At 36.4% G+C, this 17,093-nt stretch overlaps 1 protein-coding gene across 2 annotated transcripts; it reads right to left on the bottom strand.

Annotated features, from left to right (window-relative positions):
* Nucleotides 1–10: 10 nt before the first annotated feature.
* On the bottom strand, nucleotides 11–16,173 carry nprl3 (NPR3-like, GATOR1 complex subunit). Of its 2 annotated transcripts, XM_058378097.1 has the most exons (14): nucleotides 15,872–16,173; nucleotides 15,135–15,204; nucleotides 11,982–12,020; nucleotides 11,148–11,280; nucleotides 10,307–10,381; nucleotides 8,249–8,402; nucleotides 7,686–7,767; nucleotides 7,434–7,571; nucleotides 6,296–6,452; nucleotides 3,264–3,370; nucleotides 3,031–3,160; nucleotides 2,068–2,257; nucleotides 1,778–1,970; nucleotides 11–382 (listed from the first exon to the last, which is right to left on the bottom strand). In XM_058378097.1, exons 1-14 carry the CDS (start codon nucleotides 16,059–16,061, stop codon nucleotides 217–219), a joined length of 1,824 nt encoding a protein of 607 aa, XP_058234080.1. In that variant the 5' UTR covers nucleotides 16,062–16,173; the 3' UTR covers nucleotides 11–216. The 2 variants fall into 2 exon arrangements, with proteins under 2 accessions (XP_058234080.1, XP_058234081.1); XM_058378098.1 differs by lacking the exon at nucleotides 11,982–12,020.
* Nucleotides 16,174–17,093: the final 920 nt, after the last annotated feature.

The following is a 17,093-nucleotide window of genomic DNA, read 5'->3' as shown; positions in this document are numbered from 1 at the left end:
AACAAAGGGAACAATGAAACAAAGGGATAAATATTTTATATCATAAAAGCTATATACAGTATATTAGGCACGTCTTGTGAACTGAATTCCTTCATTCATCTTCGTCCTGACTGTGTGTTAGGATCTCATTTATAGCACTAGTGATCAGTAGTACTGCCAGCGTATTGGTAATAAATATTAGTTCAGTGTACAGTTTGGTGTGTGGAGGTGTTTGTGCTACTCGGGCGGTGTCTGGAAGAGTGAGATGACAGGATCCTCGTGGTTGGTTACCACTAAAACACTGCGGAACTTGTCGAAGAGGGTCTTTAGCTGGGAACGTCGCATGTTCTCATTGTACATGATCTCCTCCAGGTGGTGATGCCCTCTGAAGTAATGCAGCAATCTGAAAATATTCATTAAGAAAGGTAAGAATTTTGGCTGGAAAGCAAACAAATGACAAAAACCTACAGGAGACATAATGCAGAAGATTTAGTTGAGAAATACTCGTTTAAATCATTTCTCCTGTTTGGAATCACTCAGAAATTGCCTTGTGTGTGAAAAAATAACATTTTTAGATTATAAAATTGTAAAACTTCAGACTGATCATATTAATGAATCTTGATGATGTCCGTGTTTGTAAATGCTATTATAGCTGGGAACAGCAGGTTTTCAGAAGGTTTTCAGCAACCATCCAATGATCCAGTGATTGTGTTATGTTAAATTCATTATTATACCTCTCTTGCATTGTTCTGTTTAAAACCGTCCTTCTTTGGCCTACTTGAGTATTTGTCTGTTTGATTATGGTCTCAAAGAGTAAGCATTCTTTAGATGTCTTACAAAGTTGTGTACTTCTCCCTGGCTCTGACTTGAATAGCCAAAGAAATGGGAGGATAAATACATCAGTGTGTGTAACCTGAGTAAACACACTCCTCACAGGTCCTCAGCTCACAGCTTTATTAAAGAGAGTACCACAATACACCGGCTTCATCATCAGCAGTGAAGAAGCGGCTCAGGAGGCTGGCTTTGTAGACAGAGCTTAAAAGAAAAAGCCATAGAAGGAGAGTAAACAAAAAAAAATGTTAAGAAATGGGCAAAACAACAGACACTGGACAGAGGAAGACTGCAAACAGTGCCAAGGACTGACAAATTTAAGCTTGATGCCAGCAGCAGTGGTGGAATAAACACGTCAGTATGCTTTGCTGCTGGTAAAGTGGGAAATTTGTATCAGAAACATTGTAACTACATTTATGTAACATCATAGCCAGCGCATGACTAGAGCCAATTTCATCCTACAACAGGACAATGATCCAAAACACTGCTCCAAATGATGCAGTCCAGCAGATTTGGCTCTGTAATGGACAGGCGAGCACTACTACTAGATCTTATAACCAGATTCTTTTGAAATATTGAGCTGCTGTGGTTGCAGTTTGACTGGATATAAAAAAACAATCAAGCCAATCTAACCTGCGTCAGGTGCGGATGCAGTAACTGATGCAGATTTCTTTAACAGACCAAACTCTAGAATGCCAAATACTGAAACTGCTGCAAAAGCGAGTCTTTGATGAAAGTTTGAAGCACTAAATTGTTATTTCTAGCAGAAACCATGAATAATTTCTATAATTTTCAGTGATTCCAACCTTTTGAACAGCAGTGTATAATATTCTTATGTATTTCCAGTAGTTGAGCAAAGCCTTCATAAAGATATCCACCATGAACTTCATGACTTTATGTAAGACAAATCTTGTTAAATATATGTCTATATGTAATAAATGTCTCGTTATAACCCTGTTGAAGTTACCTAGCGAACATGCGCAGGTCATCAGGATTTTGGGCAGCGGGCACGTTGAGGATGGCCTGGCGCTCGTGCTCCGTCAGACTGGCCAACAGGGTTTCTGTCACTCTCTTGTTCAGGGGAGAGTCTCCTCCTGGCAGCAGCTCAGCACTGGAGTTGTCCATGCTAGGGCTTGTCAGTGTCATATCATCACTGCTGGCTAGTTACAGAGAAGGAGAGAGGGGTTTGAGTAAGTTCTCCAGATGGAGAGTGAGTTACACTGATTATACTGGTCTAAATCAACAATGGGATGTTACTCGGGGAGCCGAAGCTGAGGGTGGTGGGTGTGCTGAGGCTGCGTCCGGCTACACGGTTCACCATCTGTACCTCGTCCTCCAGTGAGCATGGCTGTTCCTCACTGGGTGGCACAAGCAAGCACGCATAGGTATGAAGCTGAATCAGCAGCCGCCTCTGCAGCATCCACACCACCATCTGGATCAGCTGTGCCTGTGCCGACACACATACTTCAACAATTCAGGGGGAAAAAAAAGCATGAACAATCGACTCTGTTAACAAAACACCGCAAATCTTTCGTTTACGCTCTGAATGTTTTCATGAGGAACAAGATGAAGGTCCATGATCTAGATGCCAGTAAGAAGCTGTGGTTGCAGAGGCTTGCTTGAGGGCTGTCAGTGAATGGAGGGCAGAGTCAGGGAGGAGGTGCGAGTCATTGCATGAATGAACATACATCTGTGTGTGATTAATGTTGGTCTATTTAAATACCTCTGGCGGTGAGCGGGGGAACCCTGTTGAGCTGCAGCAGAGTAGAAAAATGTGTGCTGGTGTTTTTACTTTGAGGAGAGGAGGAGAGGAGAGGAGAGGAGAAATGAACAGAAAATGTGTTCCACATCCCCATTTCTCTCCACACACACCTGGGTGTTACAGTAGTTTATTTATTTATTTGAGAGTTCTACAAAATGACAAACTCATGCCAAGACAGATGAGCATGAAATCCCACAGAATAGCAGAATGAGTATTTATGAAAAACCTGTCAGTGTTCATAAAAAAAAAAAAAAAAAAAAAAAAAATACCATTACGAGATGAGACTTCAGAAGTGTGTTATAAGCTCTGTATGATTTGTCATGTTTAATAAAGGTGTGATACATGGAATGTGTCTGATCTTTGTCCCAAAAATACACGATAAACAGTAAAAAACAAAAAACAGAGGAACTAAGAGATCAGCTTTTTCCCAGCCGTACTGCCTCACATACAATACTGACCTCATGTACAGAAGCCTCCAGTGGGTTCCTGAACTCGGAGAGAGATACAGGTAAGGAGAACTTCGCTAACATGGACGGCAGATCGTAGCCAGGAAACTGCTGGGAAAACTTCTTTGCCAGGGGAGAGTAGCTAGAACGAGATGAGAAACGTCACCCACATACAGAAAACATTTTGCATGGAAGAATCAGAGGGTTAAAGAGAATTGAAATATGTTGAGGCAGGTTACACTCACAGAAATATGTTGGCATGAGGAGATAGCATGTACACGTTGTTCTCACAGAGCGGGTACACGATGATGGCTTTACCCCAGTACACCAACTGTGCAGCTATCTGAAAGACCTGTAGGGGGCAGCAGAGAGACAAAATTGCGCAAACAACTTGTACTGATATAAAAAATATTGTAAGCAAAATAATATGGAATAAGAATAGTTTCCTCACAATACTGCACTAATTAAGACGTTTTTAACAATATTTCATTAACTGAGGCAGAATACATGTTTTTTTTAAATTGCCGTTTCTAAAAGAAAGAATAAAAGCTGCAGTCAGTAACTGTGTTAAGCAGGAATTAAAATCCATGTACCCTAAAGCACTGGTTACAGAAGTGTGGTCTTTTTGCACCCAGGGGTCTGTGGAGCTATTTTATTTATTTTTACAGTGCTGAAATCACTTCCATCCAAGTCAATTGTCTAACTGTCTTCTATTAGTTTACATTTCAGAAAAAAGCTATATAATTTATGAGGCTTTAATAAATAGCAAGAAAAATTTTACTTTACACGTTTAACGAAGTATGAAGTTTTATTAATATTATTTTCAGTAGAGAATGAGGTATTACTTTCAGTAGAGTATGAGGTATTATTATTCAGTAGAGAACAAGCTATTATTATTATTATTATTATTTTTAGTAGAGAATGAGGTATTATTATTTTCAGTAGAGAACAAGCTATTATTATTATTATTATTATCATCAGTAGAGAATGAGATATTTCCAGTAGACAATGAGGTATTATTATTATTATTATTATTATTATTATTATTTTCAGTAGAGAATGAGGTATTATTATTTTCAGTAGAGTATGAGGTATTATTATTTTCAGTAGAGTATGAGGTATTATTATTATTATTATTTTCAGTAGAGTATGAGGTATTATTATTTTCAGTAGAGTATGAGGTATTATTATTCAGTAGAGAACAAGCTATTATTATTATTATTATTTTCAGTAGAGAATGAGGTATTATTATTATTATTATTTTCAGTAGAGAATGAGGTATTATTTTCAGTAGAGAATGAGGTATTATTATTATTATTATTTTCAGTAGAGAATGAGGTATTATTATTTTCAGTAGAGAATGAGGTATTACTTTCAGTAGAGTATGAGGTATTATTATTCAGTAGAGAACAAGCTATTATTATTATTATTATTATTTTTAGTAGAGAATGAGGTATTATTATTTTCAGTAGAGAACAAGCTATTATTATTATTATTATTATCATCAGTAGAGAATGAGATATTTCCAGTAGACAATGAGGTATTATTATTATTATTATTATTATTATTATTATTTTCAGTAGAGAATGAGGTATTATTATTTTCAGTAGAGTATGAGGTATTATTATTTTCAGTAGAGTATGAGGTATTATTATTATTATTATTTTCAGTAGAGTATGAGGTATTATTATTTTCAGTAGAGTATGAGGTATTATTATTCAGTAGAGAACAAGCTATTATTATTATTATTATTTTCAGTAGAGAATGAGGTATTATTATTATTATTATTTTCAGTAGAGAATGAGGTATTATTTTCAGTAGAGAACAAGCTATTATTATTATTATTATTTTCAGTAGAGAATGAGGTATTATTCAGTAGAGAACAAGCTATTATTAATATTATTTTCAGTAGAGAATGAGGTATTATTATTCAGTAGAGAACAAGCTATTATTATTATTATTATTATTATTATTTTCAGTAGAGAATGAGGTATTATTATTATTATTTTCAGTAGAGAATGAGGTATTATTCAGTAGAGAACAAGCTATTATTATTATTATTATTATTATTATTATTTTCAGTAGAGAATGAGGTATTATTATTCAGTAGAGAACAAGCTATTATTATTATTATTATTATTATTATTTTCAGTAGAGAATGAGGTATTATTCAGTAGAGAACAAGCTAATTATTATTATTTTCAGTAGAGAATGAGGTATTATTATTATTATTTTCAGTAGAGAATGAGGTATTATTATTATTATTTTCAGTAGAGAATGAGGTATTATTATTCAGTAGAGAACAAGCTATTATTATTATTATTTTCAGTAGAGAATGAGGTATTATTATTATTATTTTCAGTAGAGAATGAGGTATTATTATTCAGTAGAGAACAAGCTATTATTATTATTATTTTCAGTAGAGAATGAGGTATTATTATTATTTTCAGTAGAGAATGAGGTATTATTTTCAGTAGAGTATGAAGTATTATTATTCAGTAGAGAACAAGCTATTATTATTTTCAGTAGAGAATGAAGTATTATTATTTTCAGTAGAGAATGAGGTATTATTATTTTCAGTAGAGAATGAGGTATTATTTTCAGTAGAGTATGAGGTATTATTATTCAGTAGAGAACAAGCAACTATTATTATTATTATTATTATTATTTTCAGTAGAGAATGAGGTATTATTATTTTCAGTAGAGTATGAGATATTATTATTCAGTAGAGAACAAGCTATTATTATTATTATTATTATTATTTTCAGTAGAGAATGAGGTATTATTATTTTCAGTAGAGTATGAAGTATTATTATTCAGTAGAGAACAAGCTATTATTATTATTATTTTCAGTAGAGTATGAGGTATTATTATTCAGTAGAGAACAAGCTATTATTATTATTATTATTTTCAGTAGAGAATGAGGTATTATTATTATTTTTAGTAGAGAATGAGGTATTTTTATTTTCAGTAGAGTATGAGGTATTTTTATTATTTTCAGTAGAGAATGAGGTATTATTCAGTAGAGAACAAGCTATTATTATTATTATTATTATTATTATTATTTTCAGTAGAGAATGAGGTATTATTCAGTAGAGAACAAGCTATTATTATTATTATTATTATTATTATTATTATTATTATTTTCAGTAGAGAATGACGTATTATTCAGTAGAGAACAAGCTATTATTATTATTATTATTATTATTATTATTATTATTATTTTCAGTAGAGTATGAGGTATTTTTATTATTTTCAGTATGAGGTGATTGTTCACCTGCAGGAGCGCCAGGTCAGCGTCTTGTGCTAGCTGCTGCAGGTTCTTCATGGCTGAACAGATCTTGACCAGTCGTAAGAGAGCAGGAGAGCAGTCGAGTGGGAGTTGATCCAGCAGAGCTTTCTCACTGTCCAGCAGCAGCAGTGCATGATACGGCCTACAGGGGCAACATACAGTCAGCTGTAATAACACTGTCAATACACACAATATCAAGACAGGTCTTATTTTAACACTGCATTTATTTCAACACAAGTATATCAAGGTTCTCACTGGAATTGGATATTTTTATTTTTCTGTACCACGACCATCTCTGTGTTCATAAGGATGTATATTTGTCATCGTTAAAATTTTCTTCTAACAGGAGAGATCATTTTATATGATTTTCATTACTTCCCTTGAGGAAGTCAAGAATCAGTCTCTTGTGTTTAAATCTTGTTTTTTATGCCGATGGATGGTAAGGAAGTGGTCAAAAACATCAAAAAAGCTTTCCGGAAGACTACAAATGTACAATTTTTCTAATGCTGTATGTGAATTTTAAAGAGAAAATTTTAATTCATCAAAAATGTTTCTCATTCTCAATTCTCATTAGATTTTTATTAAACTGATTTTTCTCAGAGGAAAAATAAACAGCTTCACCAACAGCTTGAGTGGAAATTTTCAGAACTGTTTCTAAGATTTATTTTATACAGTAATGTCTAGTTTGTCCAGTGTCCTTTAAGATGCTAATAATTCCATAGTTATCATATGGACATCATACAGCCTGCAGTTAAACCCTTTACCCTTCTACACCAACACACACACAGAGCTACAGGACCAGTCATATAAACACCTGTAGGAGTTTAAAAGCTAAATCATGTTTTTAAAAAAATAATAAATAAAAAACCCAGACAACTGAAAAAATCTATTATTATTAATAAATATTAAAATAAAAATATTAAAAAATAAATATTTTTTATTTAAAGAAATAAGATTTGGGGTATGTGTGTGAGAGTGTGTACTCAACTCTACTGAGTAATAAATGGTCTAAATAATGAACTAAGTGAGACAGAGTGTAAAGATTGTCAGGCTCTGACCACTAGGGGGTGTATTCTACCCCACTTTCAACACTCTCTCTACACAATAAAACATTCCATCTTACCGAATGGCCTTAAGACTGCGTTCCAAGGCATCTGGGGGAATGTGGTTCCCTCCAACACGATGGATCTTGTGGGGCAGACAGAAGCTGACCTCCAGCCAGTTGTTGATGTGAAGTCGCACCACTCCGGTTGTACAGAGACTGAGGTGAAGCACACAAGAAATTGCCTTTCACAAATATCTTCATGCTAGAAAAAGTAAGCAGTGTGTGCTGTTTCATGGACAAAAAAACAAAACAAAAAACACACATGCCTACCTGTCATAGACTTCCTTTAGGTCTCTGGCCAGTTTACACTTTGGGAGAATATGTCGAAAAGGAGACTGCAGAGTGCCGTCCGCTGTAAACGTGAACAAGAAAGGATCAGGTGATGTACATAAAAAAAAAAATAAAATTCTCCCCAATTTAGACTTTGGCCATCCACCAACTGGTAGCCTCACCCACTGAAATCTCCCCCATCATATGAAGGCTATCAATCTAGGAGTTGATGTGCTTCCTCTGAGACACGTGAAGCTGTCACACACATATTTTCTAAACTACGGTGCAGGGTGGTGTAACATAAAGCACTATTTCCGCATGCGAGCTTGCGGATGCCCGTGATTGGCTAATGTTGCTGTGATTGATAGGAGAGAAAGTATGCCCCTCTCACTCAGAGAGCACAGCCAATGATGTTCTCTGTGATCATGTGGATGCGAACTTATGAACTCGGGAAAATGATAATGTCATAATGTATGGCACAAACAATAAGAGGAAGTTAAAGAATGGAAAAGAGAATGACAGAAAGCTTGAGTTGTGTGCTGTACACACTGAAAGACCCTCACTCTCGGTCATGGTGGTGAGCTCATCCTGCACAGCCAGCATGAGTTTGGCCTCTCTGGTGAGGTACTGGCATCGTCGCTCCTCATGCTGCAGGGCGATGGCGATGCGTCTGGACAGGTTGTGCATGCAACTGATCACAGAGGGGTCTGCATTGGCCTGCAGGGGGCAGCAAAGAGACAAATATGACAGGGGAAGTGTGAGAAGTAAACAGAAAAAGTCTGGAAAAATTAATGAGACCAAACTCAAGAAGAAACCTTGTTTATAGCTATACGAGTTGTACACTTCCCTCCAGAATTATTGCCATCATTCATGAAAATAAAATAATAATAAAAAACTAATACAAGGACTGAAACTCAGAGGAAAGTGGTACATGAGCTCACAGACACCTACAATTGGTTAGTATTACTATGATAGACAGGGTATGGTCCCTCCCACACAGACAGCAAAGGAGGCTAGGAGACACAGATGACTCTGTGTTGGTTTAGAAATAACCAAGTCCTGTCTATGGCTAAGTTTACACTTCCTAGCAGAGAAAACCAGGATATGGGCCGAAATATTCTGGTATTTAGAAGATCCATCAGTCTTTAAAAGTGCCCCTGAACCAGCAGCCATGAAACAGCCCTAAAGTGTCATTAAAGCAGCTCCGTATTTTTCACTTGGAGATCCTGTGTGCAGTTTGTTTTTTTGCTGCCAATGAACACAAAGTTTGGTCTGATCTGTCCACAACACATGATGCCAGCTGTGGTTTTAATGATGTTTGGTGATTTTCAGCCACTTAGACACTCAATTACTTTTGAACAGGAGACTGAATTTGATTGGTTCATTCTGAACACAGGCACATTATAAAAGCTTGTGCACAATTACATAACCAAATTGTCGTCATTTTCTTTTTTTTCCTTATTTTCCATAAAATGTTTCTGATTGATTTTCATTTAATTTTATACGCCATCATTTCACTTTGTAATTTTATGTTGATTTAATTTTTTTCCCTTACAAAAACCTGCCATTTTAACAGGGGGGTATAAACTTTTGTATCCATAATAATAGTTTTTCTTTTTAATTACATGAAGAGTATTTAGCAGCATTACTGCTCTACGTAACATGTTGTCACATCACAAGTCATTAAGCTATAGCCATACTATTTAATAGAATTAGCAATTAAAGCTGTACAGCATTATGCACTGCATTATAAATAATTATCCATCGGCTGTATAAAAATATCAGCAGAGTAAAGCGCTTGGATGGAAGATAATGGACATTTATGTGATATTTTCATTCACTGATCTAAAGAGCTAAAGAACTTGTTTATAGATTTATTGTACACAGTGACGGTGACGTAGTAAATACTGCTGTGATCACTGTACATGAATAACTACAGCTTCAATCAACAGATATCTCAAATATTTATTAATATGCGCCACAAGACCACGATTCTGAGGCGAGAAATATTTTAAAGGAAAATGGATTTCTCACAGATTCTTAAAAGCTTCTACTTAAACTATATTTCTAAAGGAGAAACAATTTGTTATTGATTCCAGCAGAGCAAATTAAAATGAAGTAAAAATGCATTTTTATTAGCACCCTGAAGTTTTTGTTTTTGTAAACTAAGAGTGTATGTTTAAGTACAAAAGTAGCAGTGCTGATATAGAGGGTTATGTTACACAATTATTCAAAATATTATAAAATATACATTTTTTTTAGTGAAAAGCAGTTTAAGGAAGCAAGTAGGTGTTTTTGCTGAGTCACGGTTGACGCTCGGTTCGAGGGAGGGGAAGTGGACATGTAGGTGTCAGATATGAGCTCTGGTGTCATGAGGGTTGACTAAGCATTATGTGATGCTGTGTGTCACTGTGGGGGGCAGTGTGGGGGCAGTGTCGGGGCAGGGCAGGGCACAGTGACTGCCTGTAGCTCTGATAGTCAGTTAGCAGAGGCTTATCAGAGCCCACTCCCTTACTGGAAATGCAAACTCCTCTTTCAGTTTAATTCAAAAAAGCTGATTCAGTTCATCTTCTAGAACACGATTAAAAAACAGAGCTTGTCATGAGTCAGCATTTTCTTACCCTTAATGCGAACACAACGCTAAACAAGATCATGGTCGGCATTTCTCTTTTTGGTGAAGGATCTGTTTTGGAAACCTACAAAAAAAAAAGAAGAAGAAGAAGAAGAAGAAGAAGAAAAAAGACAAATTAGTTTTTAGCTTTTGGCAATAATCCTGCTACAGTTGCATGTGAAATATATAACAGATTGAAGTGATGGACACTTAAATAAAGCCTTTCACAAAATGAGTCTCATGCTCTGAGCGTATTAAAGATACTGCTGAAATATTACGCATCATTTCTGTCTTTTTTAAATCCTCAAACACTTTAGCCATTAGCTACTCGCTAATAAAACATCCACATTGTCTCCTTTTTCAAATAATAAACTTCCATAATGACAAATATTTATGTGAGCTGTATTTAAATCTCATTTACACTGACAGTAAGACTGCATAAAATGTTGAACAGAAAAATAATCTCTACAGATAATGCAGCTGAAGGATTATTATTATTATTTTCTGGAAGTAAAGATGCTTCTGAAAAATATTATTAAAACGAACTTTTGTTGATAGATATGAATAAAAAGAGTTAACAGAAGCTGAGTAATCAGTAGACTGTATTATATACTGTTTTTACAAGCTACTGCTCTGTAGAGATTAAACAGGGCGGCTGTAGAGACGAGTAGAATCGAGAGTGAACATTTCGACCAGTAGGTGGCGCTTTAAGCCAGAAAGCCATCTTTTCCAGCAGCTCTCCTGTCTGCAACATGGCCCAGACCTCAGGACTGAGTTAAGCTGATATGGTCATGTTTGTTGATTTTTTTTTTCAGTGCAGTTTTTAATTGTAATTCAGTTCGGTTTCTAACCTGACTGGTGTGTGGTGACTGCAGGAGAGTTGGATGTCCCACAAAGCGAACATTATCGATCTTCAGTTCAAACTTTTTGCCGCACATGTCAGACTTGGTGGCCAAGATGGTCGCGAGAATGATATCAGAGAAGCTTTAATGAGAATAAAAGGCAGAACAAAATCAATAAGTAATCAGCAGAATTACACTGGAAATAAAGCAGGAGTTAATATTTTAAAAACCTATTTAACAAAGTGATTGGATAAGAAACTGTTTAGCAGGAAGACATATGAAGTTAAACCCCTAACAGGGGAACATAGAGAAGAAGGACGTTCAAATTAATTGAATTAAGCATAACATAAGAAGTAGTGTTTTCATAAGAGAAGAAACACTGGTAGAGATTATAGACTCATGTTTCCTCTGCTTGGGCTTTATCTGTTTAAGACATTCATTAAAGAGCTGATTCGACCCCCAGAAAGGCCCAGTGCTGAAAAAACTCGTTGTCCTACAAAGACCTTTAACCTCAATTAGAAGAGAAATTATTTTGCCAGAAAGAAGGAATAGAAACAAAATATTTGTGGGATATGTGAACAGATTGTGAGCATTCACCTTACACCATTTTTTTTGCTATTAACTCGAGCAATGAAGGTATAATTGGTATAATTTAAGGTATAAATTGACTTTGTAAAATATTAACTGTAACAATTGAGCGTAATTATACACCGTGATCCGACTGAGCTTCAGGACACATTCAACTGCAACTAAAAGGCAGCAGAAAGGAAAAGGTTCATGAATAAAGCCGAGGTGTTCTAGAGGGGGGGAAGGAAAATGTGGTTTCAAATGATTTCATCTTACCCTGCTACCAACTGTTCATCAGTTAATGGAGTTTGTTCTCTGAAATGGGAACATGGCCGTAAAAAAGAAATACAAGAAAAAAGAAAATGGCAGCAAACAAGTTTCACCAAATCAGCAGGTTACAAAGAAATTTCTCAAGAAGTGATGACCTTTCTCAGACGGATTAAACTACAGGAATCTCTATGACAGTCATCTACTAATCTAATCTAATCATCAACTAATACAACTAGAATCAGAATCTATCTATCTATCTATCTATACATATATATATATATATATATATATATATATATGACAACATATATAAAAATAGTTTGAGATATTATATATATATAATCTCGAACCTATGAAAACTAATATTAATATATATATATCGAACCTATGAAAACTATGGGAATAAACAAAAAAATCAAAGAAAAAAAAGAAACATTACTTGTATAATAGGGCAGTATAATAGTGTATAAAAGTGAACCAGTGCAAAGGCTAAATCACAAATGCTACATTCAGTGCAGATGAACACATTAACTGTACATTATATGTGGATTTATAGCTACTGCATATTTAAAGAAAAAAAACTAAGATATTGTCATCTTATTTAAATGCAAACAAAAAAATAAACTAGCACCAGCAACAAAATAGAATTATTATTTATAATGAATTTTTTTTTATTTATAATGAGTTTCTATTAAACATCATTATTCTATTGATATTAATAGTTTGGAAATTTTGCCCAACACATTCTGCCTTATCTTATTTGTCCATTAATTGGCTTGATTTCAAACATGACCAATTTTTTGTGCTGCAGAAAACATGACTCAGCTCAGTTTCTCTGATGACTAATAAACATCCAGTTAAGCACGATGTGACACAGCAGCGGCATAAACAGAACTGCTAGCTCTAATAAACACTACAAGCTGAGGACAAGTTCATTAATATTTCTTTAACATTAAGTAAAAATAAGTCACAGGGTATATTAAGTATTATTTGGACAGGAAAAGATTTTTAAACACTTCTTGGTTGGAATGTAAAATGACATGTAATAAAAAAATCTTCTCAGCTCTCACACCTGGAGAAGATGAGACCAAGCAGCAGGAGGAAAACTTAAGGGCTTAACTCAGCGTTTGAACATTGCTTCAAGAAATAGTTTAATAAATCCACATCTAAGAATTAAAAGCAGTCTGAAGTACATGCCAATACACAGGGTACTGATGAATCTAAAATAATCACCACAGTATATGAAGAGATACAGTTCCTGAGACTGGGACCAAAAATACAGAAAAACTCATCCCTGAGTATAAACCACTGACACGGAACAGCGCTGAAAAATAAAGTGTGTGGTTGTTCAGAGAATTCAGATGTTCTAATCACTTCCATGGCCACAGGTGTATAAAATCAAGCACCTGGAGATGTAGTCTGCTTCTACAAATATTAGTGAAAGAATGGGTCGCTCTCAGGAGCTCAGCGAATTCAAGTGTGGTTCTGTGATAGGTTTCTACCTGTGCAATTCATGAAATTTCCTCATTATCAAATATTCCATGGTCAACTGTTAGTGGTATTATAACAAGGTGGAAGTAATTGGGAACAACAGCAACTCGGCTGCAAAGTGATAGGCCACATAAAATCACAGAGCGGGGTCAGCGAATGCTGAGGCGCACAGTGCATAGAAGATGCCAACCTTCTGCAGAGTCAATAGCTACAGACCTCTAAACTTCATGTGGCCTTCAGATGAGCTCAAGAACAGTGTGTAGAGAGCTTCATGGAATGGGTTTTCATGGCAGTGGAGCTGTGTAATGCAAAGTGTCGGGGGCAGTAGTGTAAAGCACGCCTCCACTGGACTCTAGAGCTGTGGAGACATGTTCTCTGAAGTGAAGAATCACACTTCTCTGTCTGGCATTCAGATGGATAAGTCTGGGCGTGGTGGTTGCCAGGAGAACAGTACTTGCCTGAATGCATTGTGCCAAGTGTGAAGTTTGTGTTTGTGGGTGTGGGTGTGTGTGTGTGTGGGGGGGGATTATGGTGTAGGGTTGTTTTTCAGGGGTTGGGTCGGTTCCAGTGAAAGGAACTCTTAATGCTTCAGCACACCAAGACATTTTGGACAATTCCTGCACCCAACTTTGTTGGAACAGTTTGGGGATGACCCCTTCCTGTTCCAACATGACTGCACACCAGTGACCAAAGCAAGGTTCATAAAGACATGGATGAGTGAGTTTGGTGTGGAGGAACTTGACTGTCCTGCTCAGAGTCCTGACCTCAACCCCACAGAACACCTTTGGGATGAATTAGAGCGGAGACTGTGAGCCAGACCTTCTCATCCAACATCAGTGTCTGACCTCACAAATACGCTTCTAGAGGAACGGTCACAAAATTCCCATAAACACACTCCTAAACCTTGTGGAAATCCATCCCAGAAGAGATGAAGCTGTTATAGCTGCAAAGGGGGGGACAACTCCATATTACATTCACGTGCAGGTAAAAGCAGACAATCCAAAATTTGACAATATAGTGTATTACACATTACATCTATAATCAAAGCGTGATTGCTTTGCTTATACTAACAAGTAATTTAAACATGTTTCTAATAACTAGGCTGGATTATGTCGAGCAGGTGTGCTCGATTCACGTAGTGTCCTCGTCAACCACTGAAACCTGTGAAATCTCCTGAGGATGTTGGTACTTTACAGTAAAATGTAGCAGGACCGAGACCTGGCTGTTCAGGTGAAGGCTTAAAACTATGTGACTGAATCATGTGGGATATCCAAAAGCAGTTCATGTGCATGAGACCAATGTGAGAGCATAACACATCAAATATTAAACTTCCTTTAGCAAAATCAGGACAAAAAACAGATAAATAGAAAATGTCACCTTTTTTTAATTGACTGTAAAGTGACTAACGACTCATTTTAATTACACACCTGAAAAATCCTGACTCAAGAGCTTAAATTCCAGCGCTCTGATGACTCCAGAAACATGTTACATTGCTTTCAGAGCTTTCAGCTTTCAACTGTCCTACTGATATGTTTAGACCACATCATGAGGATTTCAGAGATGAATTACGTCCTATTCTATTCCATTGAATTGATAAAAATGTTGGTGAAATTCAACTTATACATCATTCAAAAGGCATCAACATTAAAGAGTCACAGAGCACAGTACCGTGAATCTCCATCTTGGTCCTCGGTGGAATCACCTGTGGTCCTCAGCGCATAGGGACTTCGCTGTTTTGCTTTAAACAAACAGAAACTGATGCTTACACAGCTGACATTTACACAATATTAAGTGACTTACAATTAAGGAAGAAAACACCTGAGTCATAATGGGGTAAATGTTTTGCTCACAGACCCAACAGAGGCAGCTGGATGGTGCATAGATTTACCTCAGTGACTCTTTAGAGTTAGGAACTTGGGGGTTTATCGACAAATCCAATGACTTCTGAGCAGACAATAGAGACTCTCCTGCGCTAAGGGCAGCTCCTCAGCTGCTGCTTAAATGAGTTGAGAGAGCAGGTCTGGCTTATTCACCAACAGGGTGTAAAGTCTGACTCTGCTGTTCTTGAATGGTGAACCTATAATCCCATTAACCAATCACTGATCACCATTATTCCCATTAACTAAGCACTGATCACCAATATTCCCATTAACTAAGCACTGATCACCAATATTCCCATTAACTAAGCACTGATCACCAATATTCCCATTAACCAATCACTGATCAGCATTATTCCCATTAACCAATGACTGGTCACTATTATTCCCATCAATCAGTGATCAGATGAGTTTGTTTCAACTGGTCCAAGATCCTTTTTTACATGAAACAGCTGGATATAGCTAGGACACACTGCTGTTGAAGCACAGCACCAGGACCACAAATCAGAGATTTAACAGGACACTTACTTGCAGTTGAGGACATGTTTTCGGACACTTTCACAAACGGATATCGAAAGAGCAGTTTGTTCCCTCGGCTTCCTGAACTAACCAGAATTACGCTTATGGGACTGTTTTTCTCTCCATTCTTCTGAAAGGTGGTGTCTGGTGGTTTGGGTGTTGGTTTGTGATCTAAATCTAGCGAGGATTGTTTATACATACTGTCTTTTAAAAGGTGTTGAAGAAAACAACACAAATAAGCGGCTGTAAAATTACTGATACATAAACGCCGAAACACACTAACGTCTAATAAACAAAACGTCCCACCCTAAAATCAGTTCGTGTGTGAACATCTACTTCAATGAAGGTTCCGCTTGCTTTCCAGCTTAAATTCGTCTCGATAGCAAAGACTGGAAAAACAAATACTTCAATCACTGACAGATAATTATATCTTTAATGTGTTGGGTCCTTTTGGGGTTTAAACAGTTTTAACAGTATCAGTAATATGTTACATAGGTTGAAAACTCAGCCATGTCCTGAGTAAAAACATGCATCTCCTCAAGTTCCTTTAATCTGAGGTGAATATCCAAACAACTGAAGGCACCATGAGCATCTGTACATTGCAAAGCAATTGTATGCAAATGAAAAAGTTTGGAAATACGGAGACAATGTTCAGGAAGGAGGCACAGCTTAACTTCTGGAGATCTCGTCCAGTTCTTCTACTTCTATAATAATAATAATAATAATAATAATAATAATAATAATAATAATATCAATGATCATCATCATCATAATAATTTATTATAACTTATCGTAATTGCTTGCTAATTAGTTATTTATGGCTTCTGTTTACATTATTTCCTAATTATCAGTCTTCAGCATCAGTAAAGGCAGCATGTAGGACACCAATTGTGACTCTAGCCAACCCCGTGCTTTTGCGGCTGTTTCCAAGAGCTTGACAAATGCTTTGGAGTTGTCCTGCATTCCCAGCTTTGAGAGCACGACATGGAGCATGGTTATGGTGGCTGTCAGGGCTACTTCTGGAGTACCCGCTAGTTGGACCAGGCTCTGCAGTATCTCGTGGTCCTCTGACTGAGCTCAGAGCAGGGCCTGGAGCTGCTCCTGGAGCCATCAGTCAGACATCATCCATGATGCTGCAGTGTCTGCCACATATGCTTTCAAAGTGGATGAAAACATTTTTCTTTATGCATTGCTGCTACTCAAGTAGTCCAAGTGTGTGTGTACATGTGTG

This window comes from Hemibagrus wyckioides, linkage group LG24, assembly GCF_019097595.1.
Source record: "Hemibagrus wyckioides isolate EC202008001 linkage group LG24, SWU_Hwy_1.0, whole genome shotgun sequence".
Taxonomy (NCBI): domain Eukaryota; kingdom Metazoa; phylum Chordata; class Actinopteri; order Siluriformes; family Bagridae; genus Hemibagrus; species Hemibagrus wyckioides.
The sequence above is the reverse complement of the archived record's forward strand: the minus strand, read 5'-3'. Positions and strand labels throughout refer to the sequence as shown.

What these genes read in the sequence shown, in the direction of transcription:
- nprl3 (XM_058378097.1), bottom strand. Translation starts at nt 16,061, where the DNA reads ATGTATAAACAATCCTCGCTAGATTTAGATCACAAACCAACACCCAAA. An exon ending in CGCAGTCTTAAGGCCATTCG is followed by an intron (nt 6,453 to 7,433) that starts GTAAGATGGAAT and finishes TTGCCCCTGTAG; the next exon opens with GCCGTATCATGCACTGCTGC. An exon ending in CTGACCTGGCGCTCCTGCAG is followed by an intron (nt 3,371 to 6,295) that starts GTGAACAATCAC and finishes TGCCCCCTACAG; the next exon opens with GTCTTTCAGATAGCTGCACA.